General features: G+C 45.3%; 1 protein-coding gene across 2 annotated transcripts in view; it reads right to left on the bottom strand.

Annotated features, from left to right (window-relative positions):
• The window catches only part of tmem168b (transmembrane protein 168b), a 57,725-nt gene that overhangs the window by 12,204 nt on the left and 26,605 nt on the right, over positions 1 to 18,916 (bottom strand). For both annotated transcript variants that reach the window (XM_067999562.1, XM_067999563.1), the window contains 2 exons: positions 16,983 to 17,125; positions 4,084 to 4,358 (listed from right to left, as the gene is read on the bottom strand). In XM_067999562.1, the coding sequence (XP_067855663.1) occupies positions 4,084 to 4,358; positions 16,983 to 17,125 (418 nt within the window). The remainder of the gene's footprint in view (positions 1 to 4,083; positions 4,359 to 16,982; positions 17,126 to 18,916) is intronic.

Genomic DNA, 18,916 nt, shown 5'->3' with positions numbered 1-18,916 from the left:
AACTGGACCAGCCACATAAATACTGTGGCTACAATAGCAGGTCAGAGACTGGGTATTCCGTGGCGAGTGACGCACCTCCTGACTCCCCAAAGCCTTTCCGCCATCTACAAGGCACAAGTCAGGAGTGTGATGGAATACTCTCCACGTGCCTGGATGAGTGCAGCTCCAACAACACTCAAGAAGCTCGACACTATCGAGGACAAAGCAGCCCGCTTGATTTGCACCCCATCCACCACCCTAAACATTCACTCCCTTCACCACCGGCGCACCGTGGCTGCAGTGTGTACCATCTACAGGATGCACTGTAGCAACTCGTCAAGGCTTCTTCGACAGCACCTGGCAGCAGGCACATGGGAACAACACCACCTGCACGTTCCTCTCCAAGTCACACACTATCCCGACTTGGAAATATATCGCCGTTCCTTCATTGTCGCTGGGTCAAAATCCTGGAATTCTCTACCTAACAGCACTGTGGGAGAACCTTCACCACACGGACTGCAGCGGTTCAAGGCGGCGGCTCATCACCACCTTCTCAAGGTCAATTAGGGATGGGCAATAAATGCTGGCCTTGCCAGCGACGCTCACATCCCCTGAACGAATAAAGAAAAAACACTGCCTCTTTCAATATCGGCCTGCTGGCTTTAAGTGGGGACGGACTTCTGGGTTTCTGTTGCGTGCGTGCATCCAAACGCGTCAGAGTTAAATCTGAAAGTGAGCGCGTGGGAGCCAGGATGCGGTCCCACTCCAAAAACAAACTATTTTTACTGCCCACCCGCCCCCAACCCACCGGTTCTTTGGGGTTAAAATTACCCCCTAAATGTCAGTAGGAAAAACAGTGAATTGCTCTGATGTTTACCAACATGGATAGGAGAAATCCGGCATCACTGTACATTCCTAAATTTTGTGAGTATTCCTATTTTGTTGAATTATTGAAGTGTCATTGTACAACATAAATGGTAAGTAGTGCAAAAATAGCTGAAAAAATATTCATTGGCATTTTCATTGAGGAAATTAAAATTTTTACTAAAACTCTTGGGTTAGGGAGACTGTGATGCAGTGGGTTAGATGAGGTTCTGGCCTTTCATCACTTGATTCAAATCTCACTAGATAGACTGCTAGTTATTAAGATTCCTGTGTGAAATGAGCTTGGGCAGTATCATCCCACTTCATAGCTGGCTCATAGTAAAGATAGTTATTCTAATTCAGAGTGGCAACCATTTGTTGGTGGTGTGCTTCTGAGGTTGGAACTGACGCACATCATTGGGGGAAGAGTCGTGGTAGTTTTACTTCATGTGTCGTATTGATCTAGGAGCACTTGATGCTGATACTGAATGCCTGAAAATGGGAATAAAAATATTCAATTTGCTAGCCACCTTCAGGAGAAAATTCATAACAAAGTGGCTAAATAGTACAGAGATTACTAGTGATAGAAATGCCAGATCAAACAGAAGTGTCGCCAATGGCACACAACTTGCTCTCTTCTCCTAGCTACACCATCAGGGATCAAGCTTCCCCATGAGGAGGTCAAGGTTTGGATTTGGATTCTTTCCTACACCACACAGTAATAAATTGACAAACTTTGAATAATCAGATGTCGGCAGGTGCTATGGTGGAAAACTTATGGTGAAACCAAAATGGCATCATCTGCACTCGGAGACATTTTTTCTTTTTTTTTAAAAAGGGACAGGCAACATCAAAGCTAAAATGACCTGTTAAGCAAATTCAAAACTTTGCAACTATATGGATTTAAATTTAATTGTTAGGCCACGCCATCCGTGACTCATTTAATCTTATGTTTATATCAATTAAATTCAGCACTCTAAACAATTCACAGTATCAGTGCAAGCAGATGCTATGTAACAGGATAGCTTATTAGCTCCTGGCAGCACGTATTGTAGACAGACGTGTCCAACCTGCAGCCCTCAGGTGACATACAGTTCCTCAGCCCTGGTAATCCAACCCTTAAAGCCCAGGCAATTCAGTCCTATTTGCACTTAGCTTTCTTATTTGCTGATTTGTCCTGCTTGAATTTTTTGGTTTGGATGATCTGCTCCTCCAGGCTTCACAAAAACAGCTTTTGGCAACTGCTGCTCTAGGTCACCCCCTCCTGCCCCCTCGATCTACCTTCTTCCAGTCCAGAGGCCTGCCAAGCTGCGCGATATTGCGATGGCCTAGAACCACCAAAGCGTCCCTGGGCACTCGTTTCCTGCTCGCAACCCGCCAGCCAAATATGCTAATGAAGCCTGGTCCTTAAAATGGACGGGGTCTCCCACTCAGCTGGCCAGTTGCCCTAAGTCCACTCGATGAAAATTTACCATTATATGGGGTCCATGAGGCTTCATGGTACGCACCAATGAGGCCCATGAAGACAAAAGCTTGAACACCTCTGTTGTAGACTTAAGTTGTCAATAGTGGTGTGGAGTGCATCAAATTTGATCGCCTATTACAACAAATACAGGTGTTTATACATTATTCATTACAAATATTTTGTATCCTTTATAAAACTGGGCCCATGTGAGCACGTTAAGGTACATTAATCTGATTTACAGGTTCAATTATATGTTCAATTATTGTAGCATCTGCCATTTCAAATAGGATGATCTGCTTGGAACTAGAAACATAGGAATGTACAAGACTGGAAAAGACCATTGCAGTTCATCTAGCCGGTCCCAGTGATGCTAACCATTTCTAATATCTTCTTACTGCACTTGGTATGCTAGGATAGAACAGCCAACTTCGTAGGAGAAATAAAAATAATTAAATTCAAGAAAATATATCTAATGGCTATTTGAGGAGACAATGACTGGCGGTGCTTGAGATTTGCAGCTAAACAGAGCTACAATTTATAATAGGGAATTTATTTTCATTTTATGTCCTTAATCATGGCTGATAGTGTAAAATTGGAATCACCTTCACTGCATAGTTTACAACACAAATACCAAATACTTTTAGCAGCTTTGAAGCAAAAATGTATTGAGGGACCAGCTGAAAGATTTGGAGTTCTAAACATAGGGATTTAACAGTTTCCTGAAGATGAGTGAACAAGTTTCATATCCAGTAGGGATTAAACCATTTAATTTAGTATACTGCAAACTACATTACCACACATTAAAATCACAAATGCATTTACAGCATCCCAGAATCCCCTTTCATAGAACAAAGCAGTTGCTGTCAATAGTTTCTTCAAAGATAAGCACATTTTCAATCCCAAGATTTAAAAAGTCAATCCTAGTTTTAAAATCACTGCCAAATCACATTGTAAAATGCCTTGTATATTCACCATGGATAGCTATTGTATCTTGTGAGTTTATGTGCTTGAGCTTACATGAATTAAAATAATGAAACTGATTTAAATACAAGTAATTTATTTCTTTATATTTATAGCAATGACAAATAAAAAAGCAAGCATATGTCTTTTTAGGTCTCTCCTCTGATCACCAAGATTCCTCCACATCTAAAAGTCGTCCTCATAAACTAACAAAAATGAGGGCGAGTCCCTAGTATTTGCTTGCATATACATTGTGGATGGTGTTTTAAATAAATCTGCTTCAATATCTCAAGCACAGTGCCAAATAACGCTTAGGGGTACAAAATTATTTTAGGGAGGAATTAAGGAATTGAAGGTCAGAATTCCATAACATAAGGACATAGCTTGTTAGATTAACTCATCGCTAGGTTCAAATCTGGCTCAGGGAAATCTAAAGAATCATGGCTATTGAAATACCACCGTCTGTACTGAAAAGTGTTCTAGCACCTTTTCAGCATAGCTGCCATTCACCTCAACACTTTGAAAATTGAGCCACATAAAGTAAACTAAGACTATAGATTAAATAATTCAAGCCCTAATGTAAGAAATGTTGCGTGGATCCATAAAGTTTTCAAATTGGATATTATAATAATCTGCAACAAACACACACAAACATATATATACACGTATATAGACTAATTTATATGTATTGCACTTTCAGCATTCAGAGGTTAAACAAACCATTTTGTACATGAGGATTACCTTCCTATTAATATGCTAAATAACCTTTTAAAACGTGCAATAACAAAGGCACAATATTATTCTACATACATTACCTGCTAAAGCCCACTCGCCAGAGCTGTGAGAATGCCCGCTATAATACAGGATGTAGGTGTCATGCCTGGGTCCATCAGGCGTACGCAAGTCAAGAAATGCTTTTACTTTGGATTGCAGAGTGTCAAAAGAAAAGCCACTGGTGGAGTAGTCACAGCCATAAGTCTCTATCATGTGATAGGCAAAAAACCGTTGGACAGAACTTAACATGGCTGTAGAACGTAGATTCAACTCCTGCACATGCTCAGGAGGGAGCAGAGTTGGCTGGCCATCAGGACTACAAGAAAACAAAACATAAAAGACATTTGAAAATTAACACTAAAATATAGAAAGAAATATTTAACTGGCTGCTCTAGTGAGTTTGTCTATGCTATTACTTCAAAATTTGATTAAAAAAATCATTATTGCTTGTTCTCAATTTATTTAAGTCATTTCATAGCCGATACTTCACATAATAATACAATTTGAAAGCTCTGCTCTGTGGTTATACATCAAACACATGACATATCCACTCATTTTAGTTGAACCAACACCTAAACTTATAAGTCTCATTCATTTTACCTGTTCTTATTTTCAGATACTCTACTTCTTTTCTCCTTTCGTTGTTACTTAAATATCAAAATTTGGTTTGGAATGCACACTACAGTAGATGGCTACCATACCAGACTCATAGAGGTTATCCCATCTTCCAATGCAGTAGGTGTATACTTACAGGTCAGACCCTATTTCATCAGATTTCATACAGCAAACTTTAATACTAAATTTCTATTTACAGTCACTTTGGACCAGAAGACAAAGTCTGATTTTCCTAACCGTCATCCCAACACTCAACCTTGTGGTTGCCGATCTCTATCAGCAACCAAAAGGCCTGAGACATAGCTGCAGACCTGGGAAGCCTACAGCTGCACCTCATTTTTATGTGCCTTCTACTCGATCTAGGCCCCGCCAGGGGGCAGGCTATGCTGGGGGCCCGAGGTCACGTAATGGCCCATGACAGGAGATCGCAACAATCTTGAGGCTGGACAGGAACAGCACACTTTGGGTATGCTGTTGCTGTCGAGCACTGAGGCAGGGGGAGAAGAGGGAAACCTGTCCTATTGTGTTAACAAAGTACTGCATTAGTTAATGGAACTGCACAGGTAAATAAAGGCATTTTTAGGAGCACCATTAATCAAAAATGCAGAGAAACCAAAATGGAATTTTAAATACATTTTATCAAATTATTTCAAGATTTAGGTTCCTTTAGCAGTAGTATCCCGCAAATTGTTGAAATTGCTTTTACAGCAATTAAGAAATTTATAGTATATATTTTGTCTAGTATTGCCTCTGTAGTTGTGCGTTCTGCTCTATTCTGGCAACTATTTTTCCATCAGAGATGACCACGTATCCAATTTCTATTATAGGGATGTAATATCTTCACTCTGCTGACTGTTGTTGATCTTGCTTCTCCCCCCATTATTCACAAAAGAATAAGCAACAACAGCCATCAACAGAAAAACCATTTTGCTCCTTTGAAGATGCAAAAACAGTGACACTCTTGTCTCATAAATTCCTACAGACACTGCTCAATTTTCTAAAGTGAAATGAGCAAATTGTGAGATGAAGACTGATGAGATAGGAATTGAACAAGTAGAGATAATGGAAAAAGGAAAGAAGACAGGGAAGAAAATGTAGAGAGATTAGAGAAACAAATGCAAAGCCATTAAAGTCAGGAGAGATATTTCTGACACTGAGTCAGTACGGAGAAGCAGAACACTACAAAGCCAAGAAAAACAAAGCAGAAAGAACCATGAGAAAAACAACATTGAATAAAGCTTCAAAAGGCGTTTTAAAGTACCACATAATAGAATTGTTAGCAAAATTGAAGCCCGTGGGATTAAAGGGGCAGTTGCTGCGTGGATACAAAATTAGACAAGCGACAGAAACCAGAGACTAATGGTGAACGGTTGTTTTTCAGACTGGAGGGAAGTGTGCAGTGGTGTCCCCCAGGGTTGGGATCACTGTTCTTTTTGATATATATTAATAACCTGGACTTGGGTATACAGGTCATAATTTCAAAGTTTTCAGATGACACAAAATTCAGAAATGTAGTAAACAGTGAAGAGCATAGTAACAGACTTCAGGAGGACATAGACAGACCGGTGAAACAGGCAGACACATGGCAGATGAAATTTAACGCAGAGAAGTGTGAAGTGATGCGTTTTGGTAGGAAGAATGAGGAGAGGCAATATAAATTAAATTGTACAATTTTAAAGGGGGTGCAGGAACAGAGAGATCTGGGGGTGTACGTGCACAAGTCTTTGAAGGTGGCAGGACAAGTTGAGAAGGCTGTTAAAAAGGCATACAGGATCCTTGGTTTTATAAATAGAGGCATAGGGCAGCATTTTAGCACCCGCTATCGGGTGCGTTCGTGGCGGGGGGCCCCGAAAATCGTGAAATCCCGGATCGGGACCGGAGCCCGCCTCGAACCCGCGCACTTCCGGGTTCCCCGCTGACGCACCGGCGTGCGCGCGCAGCCCCCGCTGGTGGGAATCCCGCAGGCAATTAAAGCCAGCAGGATGCCACTTGAAAGTATTTATTTAGGTATTTCAGGTCATTAACTGACCTGATTAAGGGATTATGTGAGGACGGGTGGGATTTTACAGCAAACTGGGGGAAAACACTCCCAGTTCAAATGGACCTGTTGCAGCTGTCAGCCTGTGGCAGCTGCAAAGGTCCATTTGACAGGTGGAGGGGGGGGGGGGGGGGGAGACCCTCACTCATTTCAGGAGGCCACTCTGTCACTTGGGACAAAGTTTGGCCTCCACCACCCTCCTCCTGACAAGAAAAGTCACCGACTTGCACACTTACCCCGATGTGCAGACACATGTACCTACCTTGCGGACCCCCTCAGATGTACATCTTCCGGATGGGGGCCGTCGTAGCTGCAGTCATGACCTCCTCGGAGGGCGAGCAGCATCACCAGCCTCGCCATCCACCTCTGACATGTGGAGCTCCACAACAGAGTGCTGTGACACATCCACCTGTACAGCAGGAGGGAGGGCTACCGCAGAGAGAGATGCATCGCAGAGGGCACTACCCTCGCCACAGGGTCCACAGACCGAGGCTCAGCTTCCTGGACCTCTCTGAGCAGCAGTGCACACGGAGGCTCAGAGTCACTCGACATGTAGTCGTGGACATCTGCAGCCTCCTTCATGCCGAGCTGCTCCCGGCTGGCCCGAGCACCATCTTCTTACCTGTCGCTGTCAAAGTCACCACTGCCCTCAACAACTTCTCCTCCGCATCCTTCCAGGGTGCCACCGGGGACATTGCCGACGTCTCTCAGCCGTCTGCACAAAAGAGCCCTGCAAATACACCTACACCCACTCTGCAGTGACACAATGGGTGTCATCAGTTGTGAGTCTTCATTGTGATCCTCAGGAAAGGGCATTATTGCACAAACCAGACAAGATTCGCAAAGACATGGCAGTAGTGGTGCCAATATAATATGTGATGTGAGTTGGTCAGAAATTCAATATAAGTAACAACCATGACAAACCCTCAAACACCCTTGTGCATCCCCTTCATGCTCACGACACGTTTGCCTTACGCTGCCTACTGCACATATGTGATGCGTGCCCTGCGGCTGCAGCACAGGTAGTGGCAGGTTGAGTGAGGCTGGCCGTGAAAGAGATGCCTGAGAGGGTGAGTACGTGATAGAGCCATGAGATTGTATGAGGATTGGGTTGAGTGGTAGTGGCGGGATGAGTACTGGCGAGGTGAGTAGGTGCAGGTACGATGAGGATGAGGTTTGAGTGGGTGTGAGGGGTGATGTGACAGAGTAGTGTTGGCAGTGCAGAAGGAGATGTGGGTTGGGGGCGGTGATGTGGCAGACGGAGTGTAGGGGACAGAGTAAGTGTACTCACTTTGGCTGACCTACTGAGATCATTGGAGTGCCTCCTGCACTGTATGCAGGTGGGCGATATGTTGGTGGTGCAGGTGACCTCCTCTGCCTCCTGGAGCCAGGCCTTCCTGGTGGCAGAGGCAGGCCGCTTCCTCCCGCCCGCTGGGAGGAAGATCTCTGTCCTCCCCCTCCTCCTCACCCCATGTATTGATACCTGGAGTGAGGCATCATTAAACAGGGAGCAGCCTTCCCCCTGGGCTGCTCCATGCTGTGATTTTTTCTGTTTGTTGCAGCATCAGTCAGTGGAGGACTGCCCCTTTAAATAGAGCTCCTCCAGCTGACAGGTCTTACTGTGCATGCGCAGTCCGCCCGCTGCGCAGATCAGCAGTGGGGAACCCGGAGGAGCAGGTAAGTGGATCCAATTAGTGGATTGTCTGCTACAATCGCGCGGGGAGCTGACTAATTTCACCGGCCCCCCGCCGAGAACCCGCAGCCCTGCTAACATCGGGCCCATAGAGCACAAAAGCAAAGAAGTTATGCTAAACCTTTATAAAACACTGGTTAGGCCTCAGCTGGAATATTGTGTCCAATTCTGGGCACCACACTTTAGGTATGATGTCAAGGCCTTAGGGAGGGTGCAGAGGAGATTTACTAGAATGGTACGAGGGATGAGGGACTTCAGTTTTGTGGATCTGGGGTTGTTCTCCTTAGAGAAGGAGAAGTTTATGGGGAGATTTGATAGAGGTATTCAAAATCATGAAGGGTTTTGATAGAGTAAATAAGGAGAAATTGTTTCCAGTGGCAGAGGGGTCGGTAAACAGAGGACACAGATTCAAGGTGACTGGCAAAAGAACCAGAAGCGATATGAAGAAAACATTTTTTACGCAGCGAGTTATGATGATCTGGAATGCACTGCCTGAAAAGGGTGGTGGAAGCAGATTCATTAATAACTTTCAAAAGGGAATTGCATAAATACTTGAGAAGTGGAAACATTTGCAGGGCTATGGGGAAAGAGCAGGGGAGTGGGACTAATTGGATAGCTCTTTCAAAGAGCCAGCATAAGCACGATGGGCCAAAAGGCCTCTTTCTGTGCTGTATCATCCTATGATTCTACGATAAACAAACACATTTTTTTATCTATGCCTTTACTCCAGCATTGTACTGAAAATGCACATGAGAATTAGTAAAGCAAACAATGTATCACTTTCTATTTGCATGGGTGGGTAAAACTTAGTGAAGCAGTAATGAATGTTCTATCTATGGCTTAATGGGTAAATGAATTGGTGTAGTACTAAACCATACAGACCACAAGATCAGAAGTTCAATCCCTATTCTGTGCAGTAGACCTCAACCTGTAAACTTGAAAATCAGGGACAATTGACCAGAATAAACATATCTTATATTACTAATTATAGCTCCATCAATTATCAAATAACCTAATATTTACATTTTCTACCATTATTTATGTGTTTACAATGAGTTTAATACATCATTATGATTTTCACAAATCCAAATTAAGAGTTTTGGACGGTCATTGCTAAATTTGTAATTTTGATACTTCTCAAAAAGAAATACCTTATTGTGTTTTGTTGGTACAAATCCTGAAACTATCAAAATACAAGGAGTGTTTTCCTACAGTTCTCAATCAGGGAGGTTAAGAACAAATGTAAGCATTTCAGATTTGCCATGTTCCATAACTCCAATAACTGCAAAAAGACATCTCTGAGCCAACAGGCTTGCAGGTCATTTTGAAATTAGGGAATGTTGATCCAAAGTTGAGACAGGTTTGAAATTCACCCACTAAATCAGATAGTATAGGCAGCAGTTCGGGTGCTACAATTGTCTTCAGTGCCCCTTGATTAAAGAGGGATAAAAATAAATCAGCCAATGTTGTTATTCTCAATTATGCTGCAGTGAACTCTGTTGGAAAGTGTGTGTATGTGGATTTTATGCAAGGGCAGAATTGTGCTTGGCGGTGATATTCCTTTCTTCCCAAGACAAATAGCCACCTGGCTTTGCTAAGGTGCCTGAAGACCACTAGCGCCCATGAAACCTTACCCCAGTGTGAGTCACATATGTTTGGAAAAGAGCAGGTATTGGGAAACAAAAAAAAGCTGCACTAAACGGCTAGTCCAGGAACTTCAATACGACTTGAGACTCCATTTCAAATATTAATTTTGCTTAAGGTTTGCACTCAATCGCCTCATCTTTGGGAAGCATCAAATTCTCATTAAGATCATCCAGTGAACAGAGGGAAAAAAATAAGCAGAGGTGTTCTTCCATTCAATGCTCAATCCCATCAGCTAGCAGGTTGACAAAAGATTTACTGCAGGCACTTTTTGAATTGTTTGGGTGATTTTGCTCTCCTAATAATGAGTATTGGATAGAGATGTAAAGTAATATAGAAAATAAGAAAAACATGAACAATTCAATTGAAAAAAAAAGATAAAGACCATACTCCAATTCAGAAAAGTCTGCAGAACCATTGAATAAATGGAGCACCACACTAGTGACATATGTTAATTTAGTTACATGAAAGAAGGTTTCTGCTCACAGTAGTTACCAATTTTGAGTATTTCAGTCAAACAGTACCAGTGGTACTGTGAGACTGTGATAATGCCTCTATAATGAGTTTCAAAAATGAACACCCGTCTAATATGTATGCAGACCTGGAGTACATTAATAATAAAACTGATTGTTGTAAATTATTTTCTTCAACAATAAATAAAAACACTGTCACCTGAATGTGAAACCCAGGAGCTTTCACCTCACCTATTGATTTTCAAAATAGGGTAACTACTTCTATTTTACAAATCATTAGATCTAGCATACATACAGGAGAGCATGTTTTTTTGGTAAGTTGCCTATTTTTTTGTGCTCTTTGCCTTTTTATGCTCTTTTGGTCTGGTTAAGTCATGCAGTATATCACAGCACAAAATACAAACAACCAACTTGCTCCTGGGGCCCTAGCAATGCAGCGCTATAAGCAGGTACATGATAGTTGGCATATGGGGCCCGATATTACCATGGTGGCGGGTCGATTGGTCGCGTGGGTAACGCGCCCGGTGAAATCAGTCTGCTCCACACGCAATCGCGCGCTAATTGGATCCACTTACCTGTTCTTCCGGGTTCCCCGCTGCTAAGCTGCGCGGCGGGCGGACTGCACATGGGCAGTAAGGTCGGTCAGCTGGAGGAGCTCTATTTAAAGGGGCAGTCCTCCACTGACTGATGCTGCAAGAAATAGCAAAAATTACAGCATGGAGCAGCCCAGGGGGAAGGCTGCTCCCAGGTTTAATGATGCCTCACTCTAGCTCTTATTGGATGGGGTGAGGAGGAGGGGGAGGACAGAGATCTTCCCCCCGGCGGGCGGGAGGAAGCGGCCTGCCTCTGCCACCAGGAAGGCCTGGCTTGAGGTGGCAGAGGAGGTCACCAGCACCACCAACATATCGCCCACCTGCATACAGTGCAGGAGGCGCTGCAATGACCTAAGTAGGTCAGCCAAAGTGAGTACACTTACTCATTCCCCTACACTCCGTCTGCCACATCACTGCCCCCACCCCACATCTCCTTCTGCACAGCCAACACTACTCTGTCACATCACTCCTCACACCCACTCAAACCTCATTCTCATCTTACCTGCACTTACCCACCTCGCCAGTACTCATCCCACCACTACCACTCAACCCAATCCTCATACAATCTCATGGCTCCATCTCATACTCACCTTCTCATGCATCTCTTTCACAGTCAGCCTCACTCAACCTGCCACTACCTGTGCTGCAGCCACAGGGCATGCATCACATATGTGCAGTAGGAAGCGTAAGGCAAAAGTGTCGTGAACATGAAGGGGATGCACAAGGGTGTTTGAGGGTTTGTCATGGTTTTTACTTATATTTAATTTCTGATCAACTCACATTACATATTATATTGGCACCACTACTGCCACGTCTTTGCGAATCTTGTCTGGTTTGTGCAATAATGCCCTTTCCTGAGGATCACTATGAAGACCCATAACTGATGCCACCCATTGTGTCACTGCAGAGTGGGTGTAGGTGTATTTGCAGGGCTCTTTTGTGCAGACGGCTGAGAGACATCGGAGATGTCCCCGGTGGCACCCTGAAAGGATGCGGAGGAGAAGTTGTTGAGGGCAGTGGTGACTTTGACAGCGATAGGTAAGAAGATGTTGCGCAGGCCAGCCGGGAGCAGCTCGGCATGAAGGAGGCTGCAGATGTCCACGACTACATGTCAAGTGACTCTGAGCCTCCATGTGCACTGCTGCTCAGAGAGGTCCAGGACGCTGAGCCTCAGTCTGTGGACCCTGTGGCGAGGGTAGTGCCCTCTGCGACGCATCTCTCTCTGCCGTTGCCCTCCCTCCTGCTGTGCAGGTGGATGTGTCACAGCACTGTGTTGTGAAGCTCCACGTCAGAGGTGGACGGCGTGGCTGGCGACGCTGTTCGCCCTCCGAGGAAGTCATGACTGCAGCAACGGCAGCCCCCATCCGGAAGATGTACATCTGAGGGGGTCCGCAAGGTAGGTAAATGTGTCTGGACACCGGGGTTAGTGTGCAAGTTGGTGAATTTTGTTGTTAGGAGCAGGGTGGTGGAGGCTAAACTTTGTCCAAAGTGACAGAGTGGCCTCCTGCAACGAGTGAGGGTCTCCCCCCCAACCTGTCAAATGGACCGTTGCAGCTGCCACAGGCTGATGGCTGCAACACGTCCATTTGAACTGGGAGTGTTTCCCCCAGTACGGGAAACAGTCTCAGTCAGTTGCAAAATCCGATCCATGCTAAAATAACAGGTCAATCAGGTCTGTAAACAACCTGAAGTACCTGTTCAAGTAATTTAAGTGGCACCCTGCCGACTTTAGTTGCCGGCGGGAGTCCCACATGCGGGGGCTGCGCGCGTATGTCAGCGCGTCAGTGGGGAAACCCGGAAGTGGGTGGGTTGGAGCCGAGCTCCAGACCTGCCCCGGGAATCCCCGATTTTCGAAGCCCTCCCGCCACGAACGCACCCAATCGCGGGTGCGAAAATCGAGCCCAAGGACTCTGATTTTTTTTCAATTCTGTAGGAAAGTTCAACGAGGCACCACCTAAAGAAGGGTATACACCTGAAATGTTAACCTGTCTTTTCTCTTTAGATGCTGACTGACTTACGGTGTATTTTCTGGTTTTGTTCCCCATAATATGGCTGAGATTGTAAATTCACTGTGTGGAGAACCACAAATGTGAATCTGAATTATAACTCTGACACAACTGCTAGTGCTACAACCTCCAACCCATATATAGGAATGTGTTTCAAAGGTGGGAACAAACCTCTAGGTTCAAGTGATGTTAAGTTGCTTGAGCTTTACGGTCAGTTTTTAGGATACCATATGAACTCTTTAATGTCTTGACCATAAGACCATAAGAGATAGGAGCAGGAGTAGGCCATTCGGCCCCTCGAGCCTGCTCCGCCATTCAATGATATTATAGCTGATCTGATTTTTATCTCAACTCCACTTTCCCACCTTTTCCCCATATCCTTTGACTCCCTTTCAGATCAAAAATTTGTCTAACTCAGCCTCCACAGCTTTTTGGGGTAAAGAATTCCAAAGATTCACGACCCTCTGGGAGAAGAAATTCCTCCTCATTTCCGTCTTAAACGGGCGACCCCTTATTCTGAGACTATGCCCCCTAGTTTTAGATTCCCCCATGAGGGGTAACATCCTCTCAGCATCTACCCTAGCGAGTCCCCTCAGAATCTTGTATGTTTCAATAAGATCTCCTCTCATTCTTCTAAACTCCAATGAGTATTGACCCAACCTGTTCAATCTTTCCTCATAAGACAACCCTTCCATACCCGGAATCAACCTAGTGAACCTTCTCTGAACTGCCTCCAATGCAAGTATGTCATTCCTTAAATAAGGGCACCAAAACTGTACGCCATACTCCAGGTGTGGGTCTCACCAGCACTCTGTACAGTTGTAGCATGACTTCCCTGCTTTTATACTCCATCCCCCTAGAAATAAAGGCCAATATTCCGTTTGCCTTCCGGATTACCAGCTGCACCTGTATGTTGACTTTTTGTGTTTCATGTACAAGGACACCCAGATCCCTCTGTACCGCAGCATTTTGTAGTATTTCTCCATTCAAATAATATTTTGCTTTTTTATTTTTCCTCCCAAAGTGGATAACTTCACATTTTCCCACATTATATTCTATCTGCCAAATTTTTGCCCATTCGCTTAACCTGTCATTATCCCTTTGCAGACACTTTGGGCTCGATTTTCACCCGCCCGAGCGGGTGCGTTTGTGGCGGGGGGGTGGCTGCGAAAATCGGGGATTCCTGGGGCAGGTCTGGAGCCCAGCTCCAACCCGCCCACTTCTGGGTTCCCCAGTGACGTGCTGACATGCGCGCACAGCCCCCGCATGTGGAACTCCAGCCGGCACTTAAAGCCGGCGGGGTGCCACTTGAAGTAATTATCCAGGTACTTCAGGTCGTTTACACTGTGGCAGCTGCAAAGGTCCATTTGACAGGTTGTGGGTGGGGGAGGGGGGGGGGGGGGGGGAGGGAAAAAGAGACCCTCACTCATTGCAGGAGGCCACTCTGTCACTTTGGACAAAGCTTGGCCTCCACCACCCTGCTCCTAACAATAAAATTCACCAACTTGCACACTAACCCCGGTGTCCAGACACATTTACCCACCTTGCGGGCCCCCTCAAATGTACATCTTCCGGATGGGGGCCACCGTAGCTGCAGTCATGATCTCTTTGGAGGATGAACAGCATCACCAGCCTCGCCGACCACGTCGTCCACCTCTTGACACATGAAGCCCCACAACACAGTGCTGTGACACATCCACCTGCACAGCAGGAGGGAGGGCAACGGCAGAGTGAGATGCGTCGCAGAAGGGACTACCCTCACCACAGGGTCTACAGACCGAGGCTCAGCTTCCTGGACCTCTCTGAGTAGCAGTGCACATGGAGGCTCAGAGTCAACCGACATGTAGTCGTGGACATCTGCAGCCTCCTTCATGCCTAGCTGCTCCCGGCTGGCCCGAGCACCATCTTCTTACCTGTCGCTGTCAAAGTCACCACTGCCCTCAACAACTTCTCCTCCACATCCTTCCAGGGTGCCACCGGGGACATCGCCGACGTCTCTCAGTCGCCTGCATGAAAGAGCCCTGCAAATACACCTACACCCACTCTGCAGTGACACAATGGGTGGCATCAGTTGTGGGACTTCATAGTGATCCTCAGGAAAGGGCATTATTGCACAAACCAGACAAGATTCGCAAAGACGTGGCAGTAGTGGTGCCCATATAATATGTAATGTGAGTTGATCAGAAATTAAATATAAGTAAAAACCATGACAAACCCTCAAACACCCTTGTGCATCCCCTTCATGCTCAGGGCACGTTTGCCTTACGCTTCCTACTGCACATATGTGATGCATGCCCTGTGGCAGCAGCACAGGTAGTGGCAGGTTGAGTGAGGCTGACCGTGAAAGAGATGCACGAGAGGGTGAGTTTGAGATAGAGCCATGAGATTGTATGACGGTTGGGTTGAGTGGTAGTGGTGGGATGAGTACTGGCGAGGTGAGTAAGTGCAGGTAAGATGAGGATGAGCTTTGAGTGGGTGTGAGGAACGATGTGATAGAGTAGTGTTGGCAGTACAGAAGGAGATGTGGGGTGGGGGCGGTGATGTGGCAGACGGAGTGTAGGGGAATGAGCAAGTGTACTCACTTCGGCTGACCTACTTAGGTCATTGAAGCGCCTCCTGCACTGTATGCAGGTGGGCGATATGTTGGTGGTGCTGGTGACCTCCTCTGCCACCTCGAGCCAGGCCTTCTTGGTGGCAGAGGCAGGCCACTTCCTCCCGCCCGCCAGGGGAAGATCTCTGTCCTCCCCCTCCTCCTCACCCCATCCAATAAGACCTGGAGTGAGGCATCATTAAATCTGGGAGCAGCCTTCCCCCTGGGCTGCTCCATGCTGTAATTGTGCCTATTTTCTGCAGCATCAGTCAGTGGAGGACTGCCCCTTTAAATAGGGCTCCTCCAGCTGACAGCTTATGCTGCGCAGCTTTCCAGCGTGAAACCCGGAAGCAAAGGTAAGTGGCTGCAATTAGCTTGCGATTGCGTGCCATACCCACCGATTTCACTGGGCGCGTTACACAACGTGCCCTGTCGACCCCCCGCCGCGAACCCACCGCCCTCCTAACATCGGGCCCTTTGTGTCCTCATCGCAACTTGCTTTTCCACCTATCTTTGTATCATCAGCAAATTTTGCCACAAGACACTCTGTTCCTTCATCCAAGTCATTGATATATATTGTAAATAGTTGAGGCCCCAGCACTGATCCCTGCGGCACTCGACTAGTTACAGATAGCCATTTTGAAAATGACCCTTTTATCCCGATTCTTTGTTTTCTGTTAGTTAGCCAATCCTCTTTCCATGCCAGTATATTACCCCCAACACCATGAGCTCTTATCTTGTGCAGTAATCTTTTATGTGGCACCTTATCGAATGCCTTTTGGAAATCCAAATATACTGCATTCATTGGTTCCTCTTTATCCACCCTGCCCGTTACTTCCTCAAAGAACTCTAATAAATTTGTCAGACACGATTTCCCCTTCATAAAACCATGTTGACTCTCCTTGATTGTATTATGAGTCTCCAAATGTCCTCCAACAAAAGGCCCCTTGCAACAAACTCTTACCCAAGTGTTATCTTATATAGCAAGTCTGTTTTCTAAAGCAGTAGGTGTGTTTGCTAGTTTTGTAAAATGTCTAAACTTTAGTAACACAGTATTTAGTATTCCATTTTTGATCAATGTTAAGAAAAAGATAGTGATGGTTAAATATAACATAATAAAACAGAGTAACACAGTCAACAGATTGGAGAGGTAGTAAAAAAGTGCAAAAGGGCAAACGTTATGATGGTTACAAAAATCACAAGCAGCAAATGCATTGATCAAGTTAACATGTATACTGTTGCTATTCTTGTAGCTATTAACAGTATAATTTGTATTACAGAACAATACCTGCAGTAATTTGTAGGAATTACAATCGCATATCCTACACAAGTTCCTCCTAAACAGTTGCCCAATTCATGGAAAAGACCATGAGCTAAGGATTCCAATGGTAAAACAGTGAGGAACACACTCATAAAGGTCCCATTTGTTGGCTGTAGGAAACAGAAAGACAAAACATTTCAGTAGGAAACTTTAGACATCAGGATATTTACAATATACAAGGCTAAAAGGAAGTTACACATCAATGTCATAAATCACTAGATATCATACACAAATAAGCAACATTTCACTCTAAATCAAAGCTTGTTCTATAGCCATTGCAGCAGAAATCCAATTGTCATTAACAACCTTAAAATATGCCCAACACCCTCCAGACTAGCTCTACACACCACATTCCCAGACCCACCACTAATAAAGAGTATCTGACTCTGGTACCCCAGGTGAGTATTCATCTAGTATTGCAGGGTGGCAACTGGCCGTTTGTATCCATGCTCACACAGCTGGGCTGCTGTAGCGATGAAGTTGCCATGGCGTAACTAGTGGACAATAATTATATAAAAGCCACAACATTCTTATTAATTAAGCACAATACTTGATTTTTTTTTAAAAAGGCTTTTCTACAAATGAAAGCAGAAGGAACAATTTTGTGTTTATCAGTGATGCTTGTTTTAGTTTTTAACATTAATATTACAACATTTTAGAACAATTACAATATTAGAACAGCTGAGAACAGCTGAGAGGAGCAGAGGGAGCGTCCCATAAAAAGGCGGGATTTCAGAGCGCTGAGAACAGCTGAGAGGAGCGGATCGGAGCAGAGGGAGCGTCCCATAAAAAGGCGGGATTTCAGAGCGCTGAGAACAGCTGAGAGGAGCGGATCGGAGCAGAGGGAGCATCGCATAAAAAGGCAGGATTTTGGAGGGAGCTGCGGCGGAGTTCGAAGTGACGTCAGGAATCAGAAAGGGACGCGACACAGGGGAGGCACCTGATTGGTGAGTAGGTTCAGGTGAGTATTTCTACTTATCTACAGTAACTAAAGTAAAAAGAAAGGTAAGGTCTGCAGGTCTTATAGCAAGTAGCGTTTTTTTTAGTGAATCAAGGTCCCTAGTGTAGTTAACATTCTCTAAATTAAGAATAATTTAAAGGAGTAAACTCCTTAAAGGGAGTGGGAAGTAGTTTTTCTTTCCTTTTTTTTCTCTTGACATTGTAGTTGTTGTTAAGCTAACTTAAGGGTTAAGTCATGGCAGGAGATCCCAGAGCCGTGTCATGTTCCTCTTGTGGGATGTGGGAATTCAGGGATCCTTCCTGTGTCCCTGATTCCTTCACCTGTGGGAAGTGTGTCCAGCTGCAGCTACTGTTTGACCGCTTGACGGCTCTGGAGCTGCGGATGGACTCACTTTGGAGCATCCGCGATGCTGAGAAAGTCGTGGATAGCACGTTCAGTGAGTTGGTCACACCACAGATAAAAATTACTGAGGGAGATAGTGAATGGGTGACCAACAGACAGAGGAAGAGTAGGAAGGCAGTGCAGGGGTCCCCTGCGGTCATCTCTCTCCAAAACAGGTATACCGTTTTGGATACTGTTGGGGGAGATGGCTCACCAGGGGAAGGTGGCAGTGGCCAGGTTCATGGCACCGTGGCTGGCTCTGCTGCACAGGAGGGCAGGAAAAAGAGTGGCAAAGCTATAGTGATAGGGGACTCGATTGTAAGGGGAATAGACAGGCGTTTCTGCGGATGCAACCGAGACTCCAGGATGGTATGATGCCTCCCTGGTGCAAGGGTCAGGGATGTCTCGGAGCAGCTGCAGGACATTCTGGAGGGGGAGGGTGAACAGCCAGTTGTCGTGGTGCATATAGGCACCAACGATATAGGTAAAAAACAAGATGAGGTTCTACAAGCTGAATTTAGGGAGTTAGGAGTTAAACTAAAGAGTAGGACCTCAAAAG

Source organism: Heptranchias perlo, chromosome 18 (assembly GCF_035084215.1).
Source record: "Heptranchias perlo isolate sHepPer1 chromosome 18, sHepPer1.hap1, whole genome shotgun sequence".
Taxonomy (NCBI): domain Eukaryota; kingdom Metazoa; phylum Chordata; class Chondrichthyes; order Hexanchiformes; family Hexanchidae; genus Heptranchias; species Heptranchias perlo.
Note: the sequence above shows the minus strand (reverse complement) of the source record. Positions and strands in the feature narration are given on the sequence as shown.